The sequence below is a fragment of the Antedon mediterranea genome, chromosome 2, assembly GCF_964355755.1.
Source record: "Antedon mediterranea chromosome 2, ecAntMedi1.1, whole genome shotgun sequence".
Taxonomy (NCBI): domain Eukaryota; kingdom Metazoa; phylum Echinodermata; class Crinoidea; order Comatulida; family Antedonidae; genus Antedon; species Antedon mediterranea.
Genome location: NC_092671.1, coordinates 22925610 through 22946750, shown reverse-complemented (window position 1 = coordinate 22946750; position 21141 = coordinate 22925610). Strand labels below are relative to the sequence as shown.

The 21141-nt window shown below is 34.1% G+C and overlaps 1 protein-coding gene across 3 annotated transcripts in view; it reads left to right on the top strand.

The window, feature by feature from the left end:
- The window catches only part of LOC140040727 (histone-lysine N-methyltransferase SETDB1-like), a 373841-nt gene that overhangs the window by 220816 nt on the left and 131884 nt on the right, over nucleotides 1-21141 (top strand). For all 3 annotated transcript variants that reach the window (XM_072086876.1, XM_072086874.1, XM_072086877.1), the window contains one exon: nucleotides 15733-15875. In XM_072086876.1, the coding sequence (XP_071942977.1) occupies nucleotides 15733-15875 (143 nt within the window). The remainder of the gene's footprint in view (nucleotides 1-15732; nucleotides 15876-21141) is intronic.

Here is a 21141-nt window from a genome sequence, read left to right as displayed (position 1 = left end):
TTCACCCGGGCTCGAACCGGGTACCTTCTGCGTGTTAAGCGAAACGTGATAACCAGTACGCCAAGATTCCGCATATAACTACATGACGCTGTGGTGTGTGTCACACACTGTGCGTTCTTAATTAAACAAATTAATTAACAAAAAAGCACGAATGTGCGATACTCGGGGTACAGCAAACGAAGCTGTAATGACGTCATAAGACGAGATGTGACATGCACATCAATAACCTACCAAATACGGCTATACGGTACCATCTTCGAGACGTAAAATAGCTGCATCCGGTTTGAAATTTTAAAATCCGGCTCTATAGCTTTGAGGACATGTGCCTGTAATATATTCATGCAAAATCCCAGCTCAATACTACAACGAATAAGGGAGGAGTAGTACTTTAAAAATCGCACTTTTTACTCAATAGTGTCCCGAGGAAGAAGAGGAGAAAATGAGTAAGTCCTAGACTCGGGTACCCCGAGTAAAAATACCTTGTGGAAAAAAAAAAATACGCTGTAAAACTAATAACTAATAATGCAATTATGGTAAATAATTTAAGCATGCAATCAATTTTCCTACAAAAGTTCTGTTCTAGAGAAAATAAGTTAAATCACTGAGGTAAAATATTGCAGTTTGGAAAGTAGTTTATATTCCTGTTTCCTATGTTTTTTTGGACCTAATTTAAGGTCACAAACTACATTTAATGGAATAATATTGCGATAACTGTTCAGTCTTTAAAGATATAGGAATATGGTTTTCCAATATACAATTTATGGCTATATTTGTGGTCAAATACATCAATTGTACCTATTAAATGTATGGAAAACGTAAATTTCATGCGAAAAAAGAGTAATTTTAGTGATTTTTCTGCATCGGATTTTGTATCCCGATCGCTTCCCGAACGACTCGAAAAAATAGTGAAATTTGATAGCCTTCCGCGATGACGTAGTAAGTGGTATAAATCTGGCAGCATGCAACACACAACCCACCCTTCCACACACTGAGCGGTGAAAGCACGATGTCAACTCAAATTGTGTATGATTTTGACAGCTCAGATTTGGATGATTTTGACGAAGAAACTTTAAATGCTGAATGTGTAACTAAAGAGAATGATGAAGAGGATATTACAGAAGGTACAAATGACCAAAATTGCAATACAGAAGAAATACAGCCATACATGTATGAGCCTGACTGTACAGATTCTTCTGAAGATGAGTCCGCGGACCGTTGTCAAATTGAAAATGCGATTCAACTTCGGACCCAGTCCCTAGATTGGTTAGTTTATTTTAATTCATATTTATTATGTACAAGCCTAGAACAATTAATACTGAAATGAAATAAATTGGTAAATTATGTCTGTGCTTATTATCTCACTGTATTTACTGTACAAATCGGTCTGGGGTCTGAAACACGCTTGTTCTAGTAGGCTAGGCCTAGCTTCTTGTCCAGCTCGCGCCTCCTAACCCCTTGTCCTGACCAATCTGAAATTTTTTTTTTTTCCCTGACTTCCAACAATTAGAGAGGTACAGTAGCCTACTGCTAGGCCTATTGAGTAGCCTAGGGCTAGAATTTTTATATGACTTGAATCAATTGAATAAAGACCAGGGCTGAGGCTACCACCACCACTCACTGCTGCACCAGCCATTCTAACCTATGCCTAGCCTTTATTGTAAGATTTTAGTCAGTACATAAGAAGTAAAAAACATAACTGTTTATTTATCTGTACTTATTTAATTGACACACAACATTTACATACATCTGTGAACTTTTTTAGGTGCCACTGCCAAATCCTACCAACAAACTGGGAATGTAGATGTTGTCAAGAGATAGCAGCAGTGGAACGGCGGCTGGAAGAAGGTTCATCCATGTACAACATAGGAGATTATAAATGCATTACAGAACATCCTGGATTTGCTGCTGCTTGTTTAAATGTACCATGTCCTCGAAATTGCATGGCTGCAATATCGTCAGCAGTATAACCAGCCATTTGAAGGCCCAGACCATAAGCGTTTTAGGCATGTAGCCTATAGGCAACTAGCGAGATGGTGCTGGGGCTTTTTAGGCCGGAACTTAAGGGTTGTACTACCATCGTGTGCGGTATCGTGCATACGGGCACATTTCCCACCACCAGAAGAGGATTATAATTTTACTGGTTACAATTGATATCAGCAGTTTAAATAATGTAATTTTGTAATAAATTAAAAAGAAATAGAAAAGATAAAATGTTGTAAATTTTTGTTTTCATTATTGTCACAAAACAATTTTTATTGTAAAACATGAAATACATTAAACTGACACACAGTGAGAAACCATTGATCAACATTTATCTACATGGTTGCAATATCGTCACCAGTATAATCAGCCATTTGAAGGCCCAGACCACAAGCGTTTTAGGCATGTAGTCTATAGCAGCTAGCGAGATGGTGCTGGGGCTTTTTTTGTACAGTACTGTACAATTTTTTCATAAATGCATCTACGTTTTAGGTCAACTAAGCCGAGTTACTGTTGACTATTGGGAATCTGGTAAAATGGTTGGCAACAGCTGTCTGCTTTTCAGGATGTTCAAAACTTGAACATAGGTGAGGTGGTGCATCAACAACTTCTACTTCATGTTCACCATCTGCGATCATGAAAACTTCCAACATAAGGTCATCCACATACCCTACAGACAGAAAAGAAAAACCAATTTAATTATATAAATCAAGGTGGTATTTAAATGCATTTAACAGCGTGCCCATCTCATCTTAATACTGTAGTAAACGTCTTACCAAATGTGCATTCTGTCATTATTTTCTTAACTGTATGTGCACCTTTCTTTGCCTTTGGCAATATTGTACTGTAGTTTACCATCCTTTTTAGTAGCTTGAAGTCGTCCTGAGTTTTCGTTATAGTGGAGAACTGCCAGAAGAAGCCTGGTATTTAAATTAAAAAAAACATACTGTATATACAAAGACACTAATAACAATACTGCCAAATGTTGTCAGCGCAAAATGCAGAAGAAGTAGGGGGGCTAGTTGTCCAAGCATGGACAGATTGTATCATATGGTACCAAGGAGCTCGCCATCATCAATTCCATGCAATCATAAAACTGTTTAAGAGTGCTTGTCACCAAAAATCAGACATATTCGTAATTTAGTGGCAAGGGTCAAAATTTCGAATTGGCTCATATTTTGCACATTGGTAGACCTTGATGTAAGTAAATGTGATGTGTAGTTTGTTTGGTAAAATATCGCTTAGTTTTCGAGAAAATCGAAAAATAACGATTTTCGGCCAATTTTGTTAATTTTTGGTGTATAATTTACATTAAGTTTAACAGCCTCTGGAAGCCAAATGTAGCAACCTAGCGTTTTAATATTTTACACTTACGTTAACTAGCATCTTGACAATTATTTAGTAAAGTTTAAAAAAATTTAATGAAATTCTAACATTTTTACTAATTAATTACTATAATTAGCATATATAAAACTCTTAAAAAGTAGGGTAAAAACAACGCGTTTTTTTTTCATGTGCGACAAATTTTTTTAAAATAAAAAAATCGTCAATCTACTGTTTAGATACTAATATTTCTGAATCAAGTAAAAACAATTTGGGGAAACTATTTTCTGCTCCGCGCCAGAGCCTCAAAGTTGTAAGAAATTCAAAGATTTTATCTGTTGGCAAGATCAATCAGATGTACCCATTGTTCTCTATTTACAGATTTAAGGTAAATTTTACTGCGAGAAACAAACTTTAAAGGTAAACTGAAAGGTCCTGAATAATTTGGAATTACGTTTTAATATAAAAACATCTAAAAATAAATTTCTAGTCAAATTTAAACGACTAACCCATGAAATTAAGCAATTACTATCTGAGCTCAACATTATAACTCGCTTAGTTTCATCACCTGTTATGTTTTCCACTAGGTGAATTTATTATTACTAGATGGTACGCTCGCTTCGCTCGCGTACCATCTAGGTCGTGCCCACAGATGGTTCTCGAATACATAATAATTTCAGCGTTAAAAAACTGACGATTTCAAATGTACGTACAATAATACATGTCGTTTACACAGGAACGAATACATAGACACTGATTTATGTACTCAACAAAAATTAGCACCCTGGGAATTACTTCCGAAAGAGAAACTTGTCAAAAAATGAGACCAATTGTTTAAGTCAAATTTAAACAAACTTAATTTGTGTTTTGAAATAATAATGTAACATTAGGGTTGAGGGATGGGGAAGAGGATGGGTGCAAAGAGGAACAATTTTTAAATATATTCTTTATCCATTTAGTAACAAAATATTAATTGTTTTCATGTTTTAAAAATAATATACCACTAAACACAGTAAAACATTGCGATGTAATACTTTGTTGAAACTATCAGTATCACTGTCCTAGTAGATTGAAATAGCAGTACATGTAACGATACATCACTACGACGTGTATGTTTATATAATGTAAAACAATTTGTGAAAACCACCTCTATTCGGGGAAAATCATAAAGTCGATTTAATCGTCAATAAATATTAAATTATCTAACTCAACTGAATTAGTAGGCCTAATGGTTTTCAATTGTTTCTTAGAGCCAAGTCATACTTAAGTTGGTTCCTACCCTACCCACCAAAGTTGTTTTGCGTTTATGATGCACCGTAGGCATATCAAGCTCTACAATACGGGGCGCCGTTTGGGACATTGCTAATTTTGTCGAAATATTACAATTTTGTCTACACATAATTAATTTTGTCAATACAAAATTCATTTTGTCAACACAAAATTCATTTTGTATTGACAAAATTCATTTTGTGTTGACAAAATGTATTCTGTGTGGACAAAATTCATTTTGTCTCGACAAAATTAATTCTGTGTAAACAAAAGTCATTCTGTGTAGACAAAATTAATTCTGTGTTGACAAAATTAATTTTGTGTAGACAAAATTAATTTTGTGTAGACAAAATTAATTTTGTGTAGACAAAATTCATTCTGTAACGACTAAAATCATTTTGTGGCGACAAAATTCATTCTGTAACGAAAATTCTGTGTAGACAAAATTCATTTTGTGGCGACAAAATGTATTCTGTGTAGACAAAATTTATTCTGTTTAGACAAAATTTATTCTGTGTAGAAAAAATTCATTTTGTCGCGACAAAATGAATTTTGTTAGCCTAGCCTACTCAAGCGTGGGACAAAACGTTTTTTAAAACATTTTGTTCCACGCTTGAGTAGGCTCGGTTTTAACATTTAAATTAGAAGGCGGAGTTTAAACGTGAAAAGGGCAAGACAGGGTGAAGCTATAAATGATGAAAGCGCGCGAATCTTTGACATTTGTTATTGGTTCAGTTATTATGGCTGAGCATGCCTCCGTCTCTATTGCTATCATATTAATCTATTTTATAATATCAGGGACCCCTGAAAATATCAGATATGATCAGTATTCATACTTTGACAATTTAATATCTACGTCGTCAGCCCGGTCGTCAGTAATAATTATTATTATAATGTATTCTATATTAAAAAATCGGAAAATGGTTTTTATAGAGCCCTGCTTATTATACTTAAGTAAAATTGTAGTAATGGGGCTATTTAAAATTTTGTCGTTTAAAATATTTTTTATTATTCTTATAAAATGTATATACTTTATTTTAAAATTAAAGATGTATTGTCTCCCAAAATCATGAAAAATAAAGATTTTTAAAATCGGACTTTGAATAGGCCATTATGCAGTTTTAATGAAGTTGTTCACTTCCATAAGAAAAAAGAACGGGGAAAAATTATTTCACCTATAAAAAGACAAAATAAACAGTTAAATTACCCAAAAACTCATTGGCTTCCAGACAATTTGACCATTTTTTGCTTTAATTTACATTTTTTTCAGGTAAATAATTTTTTTTCAGACCTAATTTTTTTGTGAAAGTGAATAACTATTATGTGACATTAAAATAACATATTCAACAAAAAGATTAAAAAAAACATTTTTTCAGGGGACAATATATCTTTAAGATAATAATAGTCATTGCAGAAATAATGATGCTGAAAGCTGTCCGTTATTTGAAAAAAAAACATTTAAAGAACTGACTACAAAAGATTGCTCACGTTAGTTTTATTATAACAGTCATCCACCCTGCGAAACCTAATAACCTTTAACCTACAGTAGTAAGTAGGCCAGGTAGCCTACGTTGGCTAGGTTCAGGACTGATTGCCCATAAAACATTCGATGTATAAATATCAACACCCCAGACAGTGTAATAATGACCTTTCCAGACCGAAAACCATTCTGCCCGAAATTACGATACTCTCTCGATACAACTCCATATTTTATTAGTGGAAATGCATTTTTATTTAACATCAATCTTATCAAGCCAGCCAAAGACTGAATACGTACATTAAAAGTACAAAGAACAATGTAAACCTATAAACAAATATTTGCAATTAGCAATGTATAATAAATAAAATCAATCATGGAGAAGGTGGAAAGATTATATACACTGCCATGGGAATGGATACTTGAGAGGCGCCATATGTCAGTTGTGTGAACACCCATATAACTATTTGGTCAAAGTTGAATTATATCTTTCGAGGGTGTAAATATTTAATAATATGCAACCGAGAGTAAAATTAAATTTAACTTTTTAACGACAATTTGCAATATCATAATCTATGGTGTACCAAACTGTCATTTATTTAGGCAACTAAAATATCTTAGTTTTTAATAGATGTAGTTAGTTTACATAGATCTTAGGTTCCAATAGAGATATATCCCTGTTTATAACCAAGATATCTTTTCAATAAGATATCTCTATTATTCCAATTAGAGACAATTAATATATGTCTTAAGAGATATTTCATAGTTTTGTTCCCTTGAGTTAGGCCTATTAGCAATTTAGTATTCCTATCAAATAAACTTGGTAGGCCTATAGACGACGCAATTCCCATGAGAATAAATAGGCCTATACTAACTATTATATTAAAATAAATGTATTAACTAAAATCATTTCATTACTACTCAACTTATCAGATGTTATCGTAAATAGTGTTGTCATTTTCTTAATCAATATTATCGGTATCGATATAAATCTTCAACCCTCTTTAATATTTATTACCAAAATTGGTAGGCATATAGGGCTACGTGTTATACATCAGTATAAACTGTACTTATACTCGACGCAAAGTATTCAAGTTCTATATTAGACTGAAATGAATTTTGTCTACACAGAATGAATTTTGTCTACACAGAATAATTTTTTTTCTACACAGAATACATTTTGTCGCCACAAAATGAATTTTGTCCACACAGAATTAATTTTGTCTACACAGAATTAATTTTGTCCACACAGAATTAATTTTGTCGAGACAAAATGAAGTTTGTCAAGACAAAATTAATTTTGTCCACACAGAATAAATTTTGTCAACACAAAATGAATTCTGTATTGACAAAATTAATTATGTGTAGACAAAATTGTAATATTTCGACAAAATTAGCAATTTCCCATACGGCGCCCCGTACTACTATGTCTTTACAACGCTACTCATGCCAGTGAGAGGGAAGGGTGATGATATGGGTGGTTTAACTGCAATAATAAAGATTTGTACATACTATACGGCGACTGAAACCATTATCCGTCTAAAAAAATTTATATCCAACCTCTGCAGCACAGATTGAAAAAAAAATGGATCGAGTTTCTGTTATGAGTATAGAGTACTTTCCTTTACGACGCCTGAGGGAATAGACACTTGTGGAACAACACAGAGATTGGAATGTTCCATTCATTGCAAATCAATACATTTGTATAAACGTATATTAAATCTATCAAAATAGTATTTTTTTTAAGAAAATCGGCCTGTCTTCAATTCAACATTATGATACTGTACTCGAGCTGTTCAACGGGTTTTCAGCTATTAAAAATAATTATCGTAGGAGGAGATAGGAAAATGCGAAGCCTCCTCGCATTTTTGTGGCGGGTATTTTTCAAGATGGACATCCATTAGACAGTGTATACCACGATCGGAAAACACCCCTATTTGGGGCAAATCGTTGAACCTAAATTCGTTTTAATCGTCAATAACTAATTATCTAACATAATTTAATTAGTAAACAGGGTTACATCAGGTGGTTAAAATCAGTACCGAAAGTACGAACCAACTTTACATACCATCGAGTAAAAATTCTAAAAGTAAGGCGCGATTTACCGAATTTTGCCCTTACGTAAATTTATATATAGATTATTATTATAATATAATAATAATAATATTATTATTTTTTTGCACTATACGCGCGCATGCGCAGTTTATTTTTATCAACAAAGTGTTCCATTTGACGTGTGCGTATACGCGAAAATGTTTGATTTGCGCGAATAATTTCGACTAGTGGAAAACAGGCTATATAACATAATGTTCTTATCTTCTCATATAGGGAGTATTCGCACGAGCACGTTAACGCTATTTTTCAAGCTCCGCCCACTTTGTAAACAACTTGCTGTGCGCGCACAAACATTACGAAAAACTTTAGTTACGTGCGTCGAGAACCTTATTTCTGAAAAATAGCGTAAATGAAAACGTTAACCAAAACATGATTAAACATTCCTGGCTAGGCTTAGTCTCTATAAACCCAAGGTATTCCATGATTTGTTTTAATACTTGTGGCGTATGTTGCGTGCGCTACACATGCGTTGCGTTCTACACTTCCCGTCGAAGCGCGAAATCAAAACGAGGAAGTACGTTAACGCAAATGTTCACTGAACTCTGTTGTTATGCAAATGAGTAATGGTGACATCCGATAACGTTCATGTGCTCGTGCGAAATTTCCTAATAATTCGTAGCCAATCAATAAATTATTGTTGTAAACCATTGTTTCATTCCTTGGCTTTATTAAAAATTTACAGAACGCGACTTTAAATACTAACAATTTAGACAACAGAATCGTCCCACATATTAAATTGTTATTTTAAAGAATTCTTACAGACATGGTTTTACCTTCATTGCTACCTTAATCAATCGAGCAACTGCACATGGACACCAGCTTTCCCAGCAAATCAATGTATGGCTTCTTGCGCTTTATGGTTAAATCTGTGGTATCAAGTTCAAGAGAAGTACACATTTCTTGCAACATTGGCAAAGAGAATCTGGAGAGTTTTTCTTGAGCTTTCAGTTCACAAATATTATGCATTTCAAACATTATTGGATGCTGCAAGCCTATTGTGTCCAGTACGGTTTGCGACAAAAGTTGAATTTTCTTTCCTTTTCCGTTTCTGAATCGTCTCCATTTTCTTCAACTTCGTCACCATCTTCATTACTATCGTAATCATCATCTTCGTCATCATCATCATCATCATCATCAGGAACGGCTGCATCTGTCCTCCTTTTTTTAGCCAAGTGTGAGAAAAAACTTGCAATCTGCTGTGCTGTTAAAAATTCAGTCTTGCTAAATAGATGTGAACCATCGCTGTGCCTGGCCGATCTCATCTCTCGTGAGACATAACATGGATCAGCTTTCTGTCCCGTCTGCTCTCCAGCGTCAAAAACATCAATAAGGTAGGTTTTCTGTGGTACAGAAAATCGGGGTTTTTTTTGCAGAGGACTTTAACGCCCAGCCCATTTGCAGTTTGGGGCCAATGTCAAACCGTGGCAAATCGTTGGTTCTTGTTGGTTCTGGATTTTTAGAAGTACCCTCTTCTAGTTGTTTTTTATTTTATTTATTTTATTTATTCAACTTCTCACTAACACTGTTAGTGAAGGATCGGGACCAACAGGTGGTAAACACCTAAAACGGTCCAATCCCAATTGCACAGTTTCTGTGTGTGACAGTGGCTGTGTTTGTGTGGACTAGTACACCGGGTAGCCCCCTACTCATCTCGAAAGATGTACTAGGTTCTTTAAAGTGCGCATGAGCTATGTGTACACTGAACCTACGGTTTATAGTCCTTATCCGAGAAGACTCGTTCTACCACCAGAACCATAGAGCGAGTGAGCCTCGAACCCTTGCCGATGTTATGGCTACGTAATTACGTTGTGTTGCGTATAATTTCATTGCCCTGTCATAAAGTGTTTCATGTTCTAGTGCGTTCTTGTGATTTTCATAATCTTAGTGTTTCTCTAGGGAAGAGCACCTCTGATATGACCTAATGCAGCCTTGTTTGCGACAAAAGAACAGTTTGCTGGGGGTGCCAGGACTTTCTTCACTTTCTATTTGTTCGTCGTCATTTATATCAGCTTGTTCTTCATGAGATGTCTTGGCTTGTATTCTTGCTTTTACTGCAATAAATGATACTTGATTTATTTTAATCAGACGTTAAAAATGTGTTTGTTAAATTAGTGTTGATGTGTAGGCTGGATTATTGAGGTGGGTGCGACAAAATACTTAAACTTTCACTGACCTTCGGGTTAAGGCGCATGTTTAACTTTGGTACTATAAGCGGACACCCTTTTTACACGTATAATGGACTACACCATTCATGAATGCACATTTATTTTCTTATCAGAGGGTGCATGTACGTCAAAAGGAATTTTTTTCCAAAGATCCTCAGGCTGTTTTGCTCACCTTGCGAACTAGACTTGCTTGAAGTCTGTATTTTACTATTTTTATGTTAGTCCACCAGTCGATGTTTTCGATTTTTGTCTGGAAATACAGACTTGTGAAACACATAGAAAATGATTTGCGGACAGGAAACATCCGATAAGCATGAAGTATTTGGCTATATGGGGCGGGCGGTATGTACTGTAAGTATGGATTTTGAATCAAGCAATGATCAAACGGATTTTATTTGATTTCAAAAGATTATGTATTATAGGTATAAAATGTTTTGTTTTTTTTTGGTTTTTTTCTAAACCGCCTAGACCTGCCAAATAAATGCCAATAAATAGATACATACCACAGGAACATCCACCAATCAGGGCAAGGTCTGGTGGGTGGGAATCTATATATAAATTTATAGAATTTCTACTCGATGGTATATAAAGTTGGTTCATACTTTCGGTACTGATTTTAACCATCTGATGTAACCCTGTTTACTAATTAAATTGAGTTAGGTAATTAGTTATTGACGATTAAAACGAATTTAGGTTCAACGATTTGCCCCAAATAGGGGTGTTTTCCGATCGTGGTATACACTGTCTAATGGATGTCCATCTTGAAAAATACCCGCCACAAAAATACGAGGAGGCTTCGCATTTTCCTATCTCCTCCTACGATAATTGTTTTTAATAGCTGAAAACTGGTTGAACAGCTAGAGTACAGCATCATAATGTTGAAGACAGGCCGATTTTCTTAAAAAAATACTATTTTGATAGATTTAATATACGATTATACAAATGTATTGATTTGCGATGAATGGAACATTCCAATCTCTGTTTCACAAGTGTCTATTCCCTCAGGCGTCGTAAAGGCAAGTGCAGCACTGTATACTCGAAATTCGATCCATTTTTGTTTTCAATCTGTGCTGCAGAGGTTGGATATAATTTTTTTTTAAACGGATAATGAGCTAGCGTTTTCACTCGCCGTATATTATGTACAAATCTTTATTATTGCAGTTAAACCACCCACATCATCACCTTTCCCTCACTGGCATGAGTAGCGTTGTAAAACCAGTAGAGAATAGGCCTACGGTACATCACATGCCCTAAACGCAGAACAACTTTGGTGGGTAGGGTAGGAACCAACTTAAGTATGAATTGGCTCTAAGAAACAATTGAAAACCATTAGGCCTACAAATTAAGTTGAGTTAGATAATTTAATATTTATTGACGATTAAATCGAATTTATGATTTTCCCCGAATAGAGGTGGTTTTCACAAATTGTTTTACATTATATTATAAACATATACACGTCGTAGTGATGTATCGTTACATGTGCTGTACTATTTCAATCGACTAGGACGGTGATAGTTTCAACAAAGTATTACATCGCAATGTTTTACTGTGTTTAGTGGTATATTATTTGTAAAACATGAAAGCAATTAATATTTCGTTACTAAATGGATAAAGAATATATTTTAACATTGTTCCTCTTTGCACCCATCCTCTTCCCCATCCCTCAACCCTAATGTTACATACAAAACACAAATTAAGTTTGTTTAAATTTGACTTACGGTAAACAATTGGTCTTCTCTTTCGGAAGTAATAGGGTGCTAATTTTAGTTGAGTACATAAATCACAGTGTCTATTTATTCGTTCCTGTACACGACATGTATTATTGTCCTGCGGTACGTACATTTGAAATCGCCAGTTTTTTAACGCTGAAATTATTATGTATTCGAGAACCATCTGTGGGTACGACCTAGATGGTACGCGAGCGAAGCGAGCTTACCATCTAGTTAATATAATTATCTTTGCATTAATGATCCATTCAATGTTTGATTTGCAGAGAAGCTAGCCTATCTTATGAAGACGAGTTTTTTGTTCTTGGGAAAAATCCCATCAAATGTTTACCAGATATTCATATAAAATCATTTCTAGCCTTTGAAACTTGATCATCACTTCACTTCACAAAGAAACGTGTTGGAGTCGAGTTCGAGTACATCATCTAAAATATAACATCATCTTAGTTGTTGAATATTTGAAATTTCAGTAAATGCATATTAATATATTTTAGAGTGAGTAGCCAATCACATGTGGTTGAAACTATTCATAATTGTATGCACCAAGAATTCTTGGTATTAAACCACAATATCGTCACTCTATCTGAAGTTGTCAAGAAAATTCTTTGATAAAATGAAAAAAGAAGATCATTGAATTGAAATTGAATTGAAATTTATATTTATATTGGGTAACCTCTTCAGTCAAAGACTGGTCTCCCAGAGGGCCCAGTTGGTGATCAGTGGCTGTGATGTACTAATACACCGGGGTAACCCCCTACTCGTCTCGAAAGATGTACTAGGTTCTTTAAAGTGCACACGAGCTAGATGTGTACACTGGACCTACGGTTTATAGTCCTTATCCGAGAAGACTCGTTCTACCACCAGAACTATGGAGCGAGTGAGCCTCGAACCCTTGCCGATGTTATGGCTACGTAATTACGGTTCCACTGTCTTAACCGCTCGGCCACTCACTCACTCATAGATTACTCTCTCTCTCTTACCTAAACCTCCCACAAACAACCATCAGCTCCGACGCGTTAGATCGTTACTTTCCACGGAGTTTTTAATGATTGGTGAATGATCAGGAACTGAGTTATGATAAACAAGTTGTGAACCCCTTTTGGTTGTGTTGCTGGATGTACTATGATGGCCATTGAAAGACTGATTTGTGGACTATGATATATTTCAGTAACTTGTTTGTTTGTGTTATACATATTTCGACCCCACTACCGAACTTGGGCAAATCTGATCATAATTTGATTTTACTCAGTCCTAAATATCGCCCGTTAAATAAGACATGCCAACCAAAAATTATTAATGTACGTAAATGGTCTCCTGAAGCCGAGGAAGCCCTGATAGCGGAATTTGAATCTACCGATTGGGATATTTTTACGGAGGATGAAGATTTGAATAGTATTACTTATGCAGTGAGCTCGTACATAAACTTTTGTATTGATAAATGCGTTCCAGTTAAAAAAGTGAAAATCTACCCTAACAACAAGCCATGGATCACGAAAGGCGTTAAATTACTGTTGTGTGAGAAACGTAAAGCCTTTAAGATGGGCGACTCTAATCGTATGAAAATATTGACTAGAGAGATTAAATCTGAAATAATGAAACAGAAGAACATTTATAGGAAAAAAGTTGAACATAACTTCAGGTCTAATAATATGAAACAAGTTTGGCAGGGTATGAAACTTATGAGTGGTTACACAAACGGTGGTAATACACCCACCTCGATTCCGAATGTTACTGTGCAATATGTTAATGAGTTAAATGAATTTTATAACCGTTTTAATGTTCATGATTTTAAAAAAGAAAGAGAGGCTCTATTTAGCTTGTGTCGGGTGACTGAAGATGATCCCAAATTTAGTATAAGCATTTCTGATGTACATAACGAATTCATGAAACTCAATTCATCGAAGGCTGCTGGGCCGGATAGAATCCCACCACGAGTACTTAAGGTCTGCTCTCCTCACCTTGATGGTATATTTACATTTATTTTCAATATGTGTCTTTCTTATCATGCGTTCCCGGATATTTGGAAACTTTCATGCATTATACCGGTACCTAAGAAACCTAAGATTAACAGCATGAATGATTTGAGACCCGTTGCACTCACGTCTGTCGCGATGAAAATATTGGAACGTATTATTTTAAAAATTATGCAACCTTATGCTGAAAAAGTGTTAGACCCGTTGCAATTTGCTTACCGATCACGCCGTAGTACCAGTGATGCGTTTTATTTTAAATTACATAAATTGTATTCACATCTAGATAATGTAAAGAAAGGCCACTCGGCACGTATTATGTATTTTGATTTTCAATCTGCGTTTAATACCATACAACCTCATATCTTAGCAGACAAAATGTTGAATATGGAGTTTCCCCGTCCGATTGTTCGTTTAGTTTTAAATTTCATTTGTGATAGAAAACAATTTGTTAATATTAATGGTGTTAAGTCAGAAATCGTAACCTCTGACACCGGTGTTCCTCAGGGTACTGTCAACGCACCTAAATTATATTCCTTGTATACGGCGGATTACAGATCTTTAAATGATGAGCTTTGCCCCGTTGTTAAATTCGCTGATGACACTAGTACTATTGGTCTCATAGTTTCAAACAATGATGAAAATTATCGTAGCGAAATACAAAGATTTGTTAAATTTTGTGACGATAATTATCTCCAAATAAATTCATCAAAAACAAAGGAGATGATCATTGATTTTAGGACTAAACATAAATTTAATTTTCAACCAATCACTATCAAAGGTAAAGAAATTGAAATTGTTGACCAGTACAAGTATCTAGGAATTGTTTTCAATGATAAACTGAGTTGGGGAGACCATATAGACTTCATCAGCAAAAAATTAAGTCCCAGAATGTATTGTATGAGAACTTTATATAAATTTAACTCCTGTGATTTGATGTTACTTTCATTCTATAGATCCGTTATATGTAGTGTTTGGACGTATTGCCTCTCCTGTTGGGCTGGTAATGTTACCGGAGGGAATAAAGGACGCCTTGAAACTTTCATCCGTCGGGCTGGTAAAATGATTGGTCTGGAACTGCCTTCCTTTACCGATGTGCACCTAGAACACCTCCAGAAAGATTTCGAACGCATTGAGTCGGATGCCTCTCATCCTCTCCACAAAGTGATCATAGACCAACTTAATCCAAGTGGTAGATTGAGGCTCCTCAGTGTGAAAACAAATCGATTTGCTAAATCCTTTATTCCCTCCGGTATCATCCAGTACAACAGGAAGTCAAGAAGATAATTTTATATTGTAATTTTTAGATGTTTTTATATGAATGGTTTTATGCTATTTTTGTTTTTATAGTGTTTTCTTTGTTATTATGACGAGCAATGAATTTCCTTTTTGAGGATCAATAAAAGTTATCTTATCTTATCTTAAATATATATTCTTTGATGATTTAAAAAAAAATATTTATGTCAACTTCATCACTGTTTACTTGATGCAATAAAGGAAATAAATAAAGAATAAAGATGACTTTTTTCCCCAGAGTTTCCAAGTTCAAGTAGTACACGTTTGACCTCTATCAAAGATCATTATCAACTGACTAGTTGTTGGCAAGCAGTCCTGTCATGACATCATGTCCTGGTTTCTGTTTGTGAAATGAGGAAAATATGATGTAAAATGATATTTTGTCTTATCTTTATTTTTGTTTTATACAGAGGTTGGGGTTTACGTTGCATTGATGATATTCCAGCTGGTATGTTTATTTGCACATATGCTGGAAACTTATGGAATGAGGAAGAAGCAAATGATGTTGGCCAGAAATATGGAGATGAATATTTTGCTGAATTAGATTACATTGGTAATTGTTAAAATCACCACAATGCAACGTAGAATTACCTGCACTATTATCTTTCCACTTGATAGTTTGATTTAGTTCGCTTTTGGGAATCCTGTCTCTCTCTATTGTTTGTTATTTTTTGTTATAAATATGTGAGACGAAATAAATGAAATGAAAATATAATATTTCCACCCAACATTGTACCCTGTAGTCCTAATTTAACCAAGTGTTTAATTAAAGATATATTGTCCCCAAAAACATGAAAAATGAAGATTAATTAAATCAGACTTTGAATATGTTATTTTGTAGTTTTAATAAAGTTAATCACTTCCATAGAAAGAAAAATGAAAAAAATAATGTTTTCACTTTTAAAATTACAAAATAAATGGTTAAATTCAACCAAAAATCCATTGGCTGGCAGCCAATTTGACAATATTTTTGCTTTAAATTTTTTTCAGGTAAATACATTTTTTTTCAATCCAATTATTTGTCAAAGTGGATAACTATTATGTTACATTAAAATGGAATATTCAACAAAATTATTTTTTCAGGGGGAAAATACATCTTTAAAGAGAACTTGCATTTTCATTTTCCACACAAAATGATCACTGTTTTATTAGGTACATCTATGCTTGCAATCATATAGGCCTTGAAAACAAATTCTGTCTAAACAGAACCTCTGCGTTCCTAGAAATTTCTTCAGCTATATGTGCAGATAGCCTGGGGATTCTTCTGATAAAATCATGCACATTTTGAAGAGGGAGAGATAATAAAAACGTCCGAACGCTTCTCTCTTTTTGCATACAGAAGCTTGCTTGAATGTAATAGATTTAAAACTAGTAGTTCTGATTAAATGATGATATAATAGCTAAATAAACTAGAATTTAATTTGTCACTTTGACGAATTATAGGTGATCATTTTTATCATTTTACTGAAATTAATTTTTTTTTAAACATGCACGTACTGTAATATAATGTTGCTTTGTTGTACTAATGAAAGACTCTGACTCGCTTGACTGTCGTAACACATATATTGTTTATTCAGTATAATACTTCAGTACAATATACAACTATAAGTATAGATAAGGAACGGACGATCAATGATGCTGTCAGTGAGGTGTGAAGTGTGTAGGTCTGCTTCTGAAGAAGTGGCTGTGAGGTGTGTGCTCCGTGAGGTGGCTGTAAGGTGTGTGCTCCGTGAGGTGGCTGTAAGGTGTGTCTGGGCCCTTCTGAAACTTGGGAGTATATTGGCCCTCCGTTCATTTGCATATGTCACTACGTAATCTGTGAGGGTAACGATTGGTCCTAAGTTGGTCCAGGGGTGTTTAAGTGGGAATGATTGATCTTATCTGGGGAGGTTACAATGATGAATTGGCCCTGTCGAATCTCTGCTTAAAACTGTCAATATCTAATTGTTTTACGATGGGAACAGTCACAAAGTTAAGCTAAGTGTTTTCTTTAGGGATTCTATTATAAACTAAATGGTCATTAAAACATCTGGACAAACTCTCCTCTGGACTTTCTGGGTCAAGTTTGTGAACCTATTTGAATTCCGATACAAAGGTCGGTTTTCTTAAATATAAAAGTATATCGTTATATTACATCCCTCTGTTTCCCTTTTTTTTTTCTAATCTATTTAAAATATAAAAATGGTTATAATAGTGGCATGCAAAATTAAAGTTATATAAAAGAAAAAAACATTATTATACATAAGCAAAAATTGAGTTAGCCAAAACCATTGACTCTGAAGTGTACCCTTATCACTTTCACTCTCTCTCTTCTCTCTCTTAAAAAAAAATTAATATTAAAAATGAATTTGGTATAAAATTCGCGTAAATCAAACATAAATCAGTTAAAATAAAAATACAAAACTTAAAAATAGTATGTTACATTGAACATACATCAAATCATGCGACAACTCATCGCGTTCTAATGGTCTTCAAACATAAATCATCAAATCAAAACATAAAACTCAAGAAACTGTGGCTGATTAGCCTAAAATCAAATATCAAACTTAATCACTTAAAACTTTAAAAGAAACAAATGTGTGTGTCCCGTTGACACAAACTTATCCACAATATATCGTTATCATCACAACTTTATCGATTTAAGCATTTATATTTACAGGTAATTACGATTTCAATCAATCGACAAATTCGACTTTTGTACTCAATGTCCAAAAAATTACAATTAAAAGTACTAAGAAAATCTCCTGTTATTGTATATCAATTAATTAATGCTTGAGATTAACGACTCAAAGGTTAAACAAAATATTTGTTACAAAATGATTGTCGTTCTTTTCAATATCTCAATATATCGATCATCAAAATTCACAATTAATCTTTATCAAAAAACTCGTTACAAAATCAATACTTAAACATAAATTCAATTCTCTTTTAACTGAAATCACATCATTACTAAACAAATCTCATCAAAAATACGTAGACTATGCTATCATTAATTTAGCACATGTCGTAATTTAAAAATAATCTTGCAAAAAAAATTAAATCAGTAACTCGTTGCATTATACAAACGTTTTATGAATCGTTTTGGCGATCCACTTATCGGTATCTGTTTATCATTAATGATCTCTTTAATCAATTTATCTGTATCGTTATATCTGTCAATATTCCACCAAAATTTGCGATCATTAGATTCGTGTTTTGTTTTATCGGTGTTGCGTTTGGCTGAAGTCGGTTTAGAATACGAAACTAAAACTTGGAAATGTCCTGCTTTGAATCTACCTCGGTTTAATGTCATATTTGAATCATTAGGTGCTGTCATAATTAGATTAGTTTGTTCCTTAATTTGTTCTTCTTTCATTTGGAATGGGGCTGCTAATCCCATGTTATTCTCTACACAGTCAATGTAAGGTTGCAAGTTAAGGGGTTCTACTTTAGTTGGATGTGTAAGGGTATCTGATTGCAATTGGGTGGGTGTCCTATCATGTTCGTTGACAAATTAAACATTGTTTTCGTCATTTACTACGTTAACGGTGTTCTGAATTTTCTCATTATTATCGGTGGGTTTATTCAACAATTATTTTAACAATTTAAAAAACAATTTTAGTGTATATATATGTAAACTCTCACTTTTTCAATCAAGGTTACAAATCAAAAATCAAAATGGTTTTGACTTACCCCAAATGCTTCGGATCCAATTAAAAATGAATTAAAGGAATGCAAAAAGTGTTAAAAAATGTTTAAATGTTCAAACAACGAATTAAAAAAATGTTAAAAGTGTTCATCAATGTTCAAATTTTCAAACAACGAATTAAAAAAATGCGAAAGGTGTTCATCAATGTTCAAAAAAGTAAATGTTAAAAAAAACGATCGAAAAAAAAAAAAAAACCGGCGTGAAGTTGAAAGTGTCCAAACGAAACAGTTCTTGTCCGCTTGCTTCTGTTTTGATTCTTCTTGGGTCTTCCTCGATTATCTTCTTTGTCTTTATCCAATGGTTATAATTTGATAAAATTTCTGCTTGTCTCGATCTCATTCAAATATAATTTCAGCTTGTCTTTTGTGTCTTCCTCGATTATCTTCTTTGTCTTCATCCAATGGTAATAATTTGATAAAATTTCTGCTTGTCTCGATCTCATTCAAATATAATTTCAGCTTGTCTTTTGAGTCAAAGTAAATTTCTCTCCTTTCAAACAAATATGGTTATTTTTGTCTTCGTCTTCGTGTCTTGTTAAGTGTTTATTTCTTGTTTTCTCACACTGTTCCTTATGAAATTTGGGTCTTCCACCATGTAATATAATGTTTCGTTGTTGAGGTACTAATGAAGACTCTTACTCGCTTGACTGTCGTAACACATATATTGTTTATTCAGTATAATACTTCAGTACAATATACAACTATAAGTATAGATAAGGAACGGACGATCAATGATGCTGTCAGTGAGGTGTGAAGTGTGTAGGTCTGCTTCTGAAGAAGTGGCTGTGAGGTGTGTGCTCCGTGAGGTGGCTGTAAGGTGTGTGCTCCGTGAGGTGGCTGTAAGGTGTGTCTGGGCCCTTCTGAAACTTGGGAGTATATTGGCCCTCCGTTCATTTGCATATGTCACTACATAATCTGTGAGGGTAACGATTGGTCCTAAGTTGGTCCAGGGGTGTTTAAGTGGGAATGATTGATCTTATCTGGGGAGGTTACAATGATGAATTCGCCCTGTCGAATCTCTGCTTAAAACTGTCAATATCTAATTGTTTTACGATGGGAACAGTCACAAAGTTAAGCTAAGTGTTTTCTTTAGGGATTCTATTATAAACTAAATGGTCATTAAAACATCTGGACAAACTCTCCTCTGGACTTTCTGGGTCAAGTTTGTGAACCTATTTGAATTCCGATACAAAGGTCGGTTTTCTTAAATATAAAAGTATATCGTTATATTACAGTACGTTAACATACGATCGGAAAATGTTGATGTATGCCATCCTATTATACGCTTATAATGCTGAATTGTGCCTATTATATGTCATATACAATATGTACAGTATATACTGTATATCTATATACAGTGTAGCATACATACTAAATACAGTGCAGAATAGGTGAAAATAACGGGACCCTCCTTTATTCCAAATTTTAAAATGATGATGTCATCAAAATGAAATACGTAGATAGCAATTTTGGAAAGAAATTATTTGAGCAACAACTTATTAATGTGTTGAAGAAATTGGGATACGCATAATATGGATGCGCGCTCTTTTAAATGTCATGAACTATGACGCAAAATATGAAAATACGACTTTTATAATTCAACTGGCCATATGATGACATCACAACACCCGAAGCGCAAAATTTTTACATGAATTCGTATCTACAATTCAACAGCTTCCAGAAAACGTTTTAATCATGATTATCTCTTCTTATTCTGAGGAGCTATAACATATTGAAATTTACTGTATGATGAAAATAAATGACCCAAGGAATTCACGCTTTTGAACATGATGACGTCATAAAAAATTTTAAAATGGTAAATCATTCGAAAGATAATTGATTGACCTAGACAATATCAAAATCAGGTGCAAAATGGAAAACGCATAAGTGGATATGCGCTCTATTAAATGCGATAAGCTATGACGAAAGAGACAAAAATCCAATATTTTATATTCGAGTGGCCATACAATGACGTCACAATGTCCGGTTAGCCATATTGATGCATGATCCGATATCTACAACTCATCATCTTCCAGAATATGTAATAAAAATAACTTTCACCGTTTAGTTTAGAAAATATGACTGTTTAAAAAAAGGCATAATTTTGACGAATTTTTTAACTTTTTCATCAA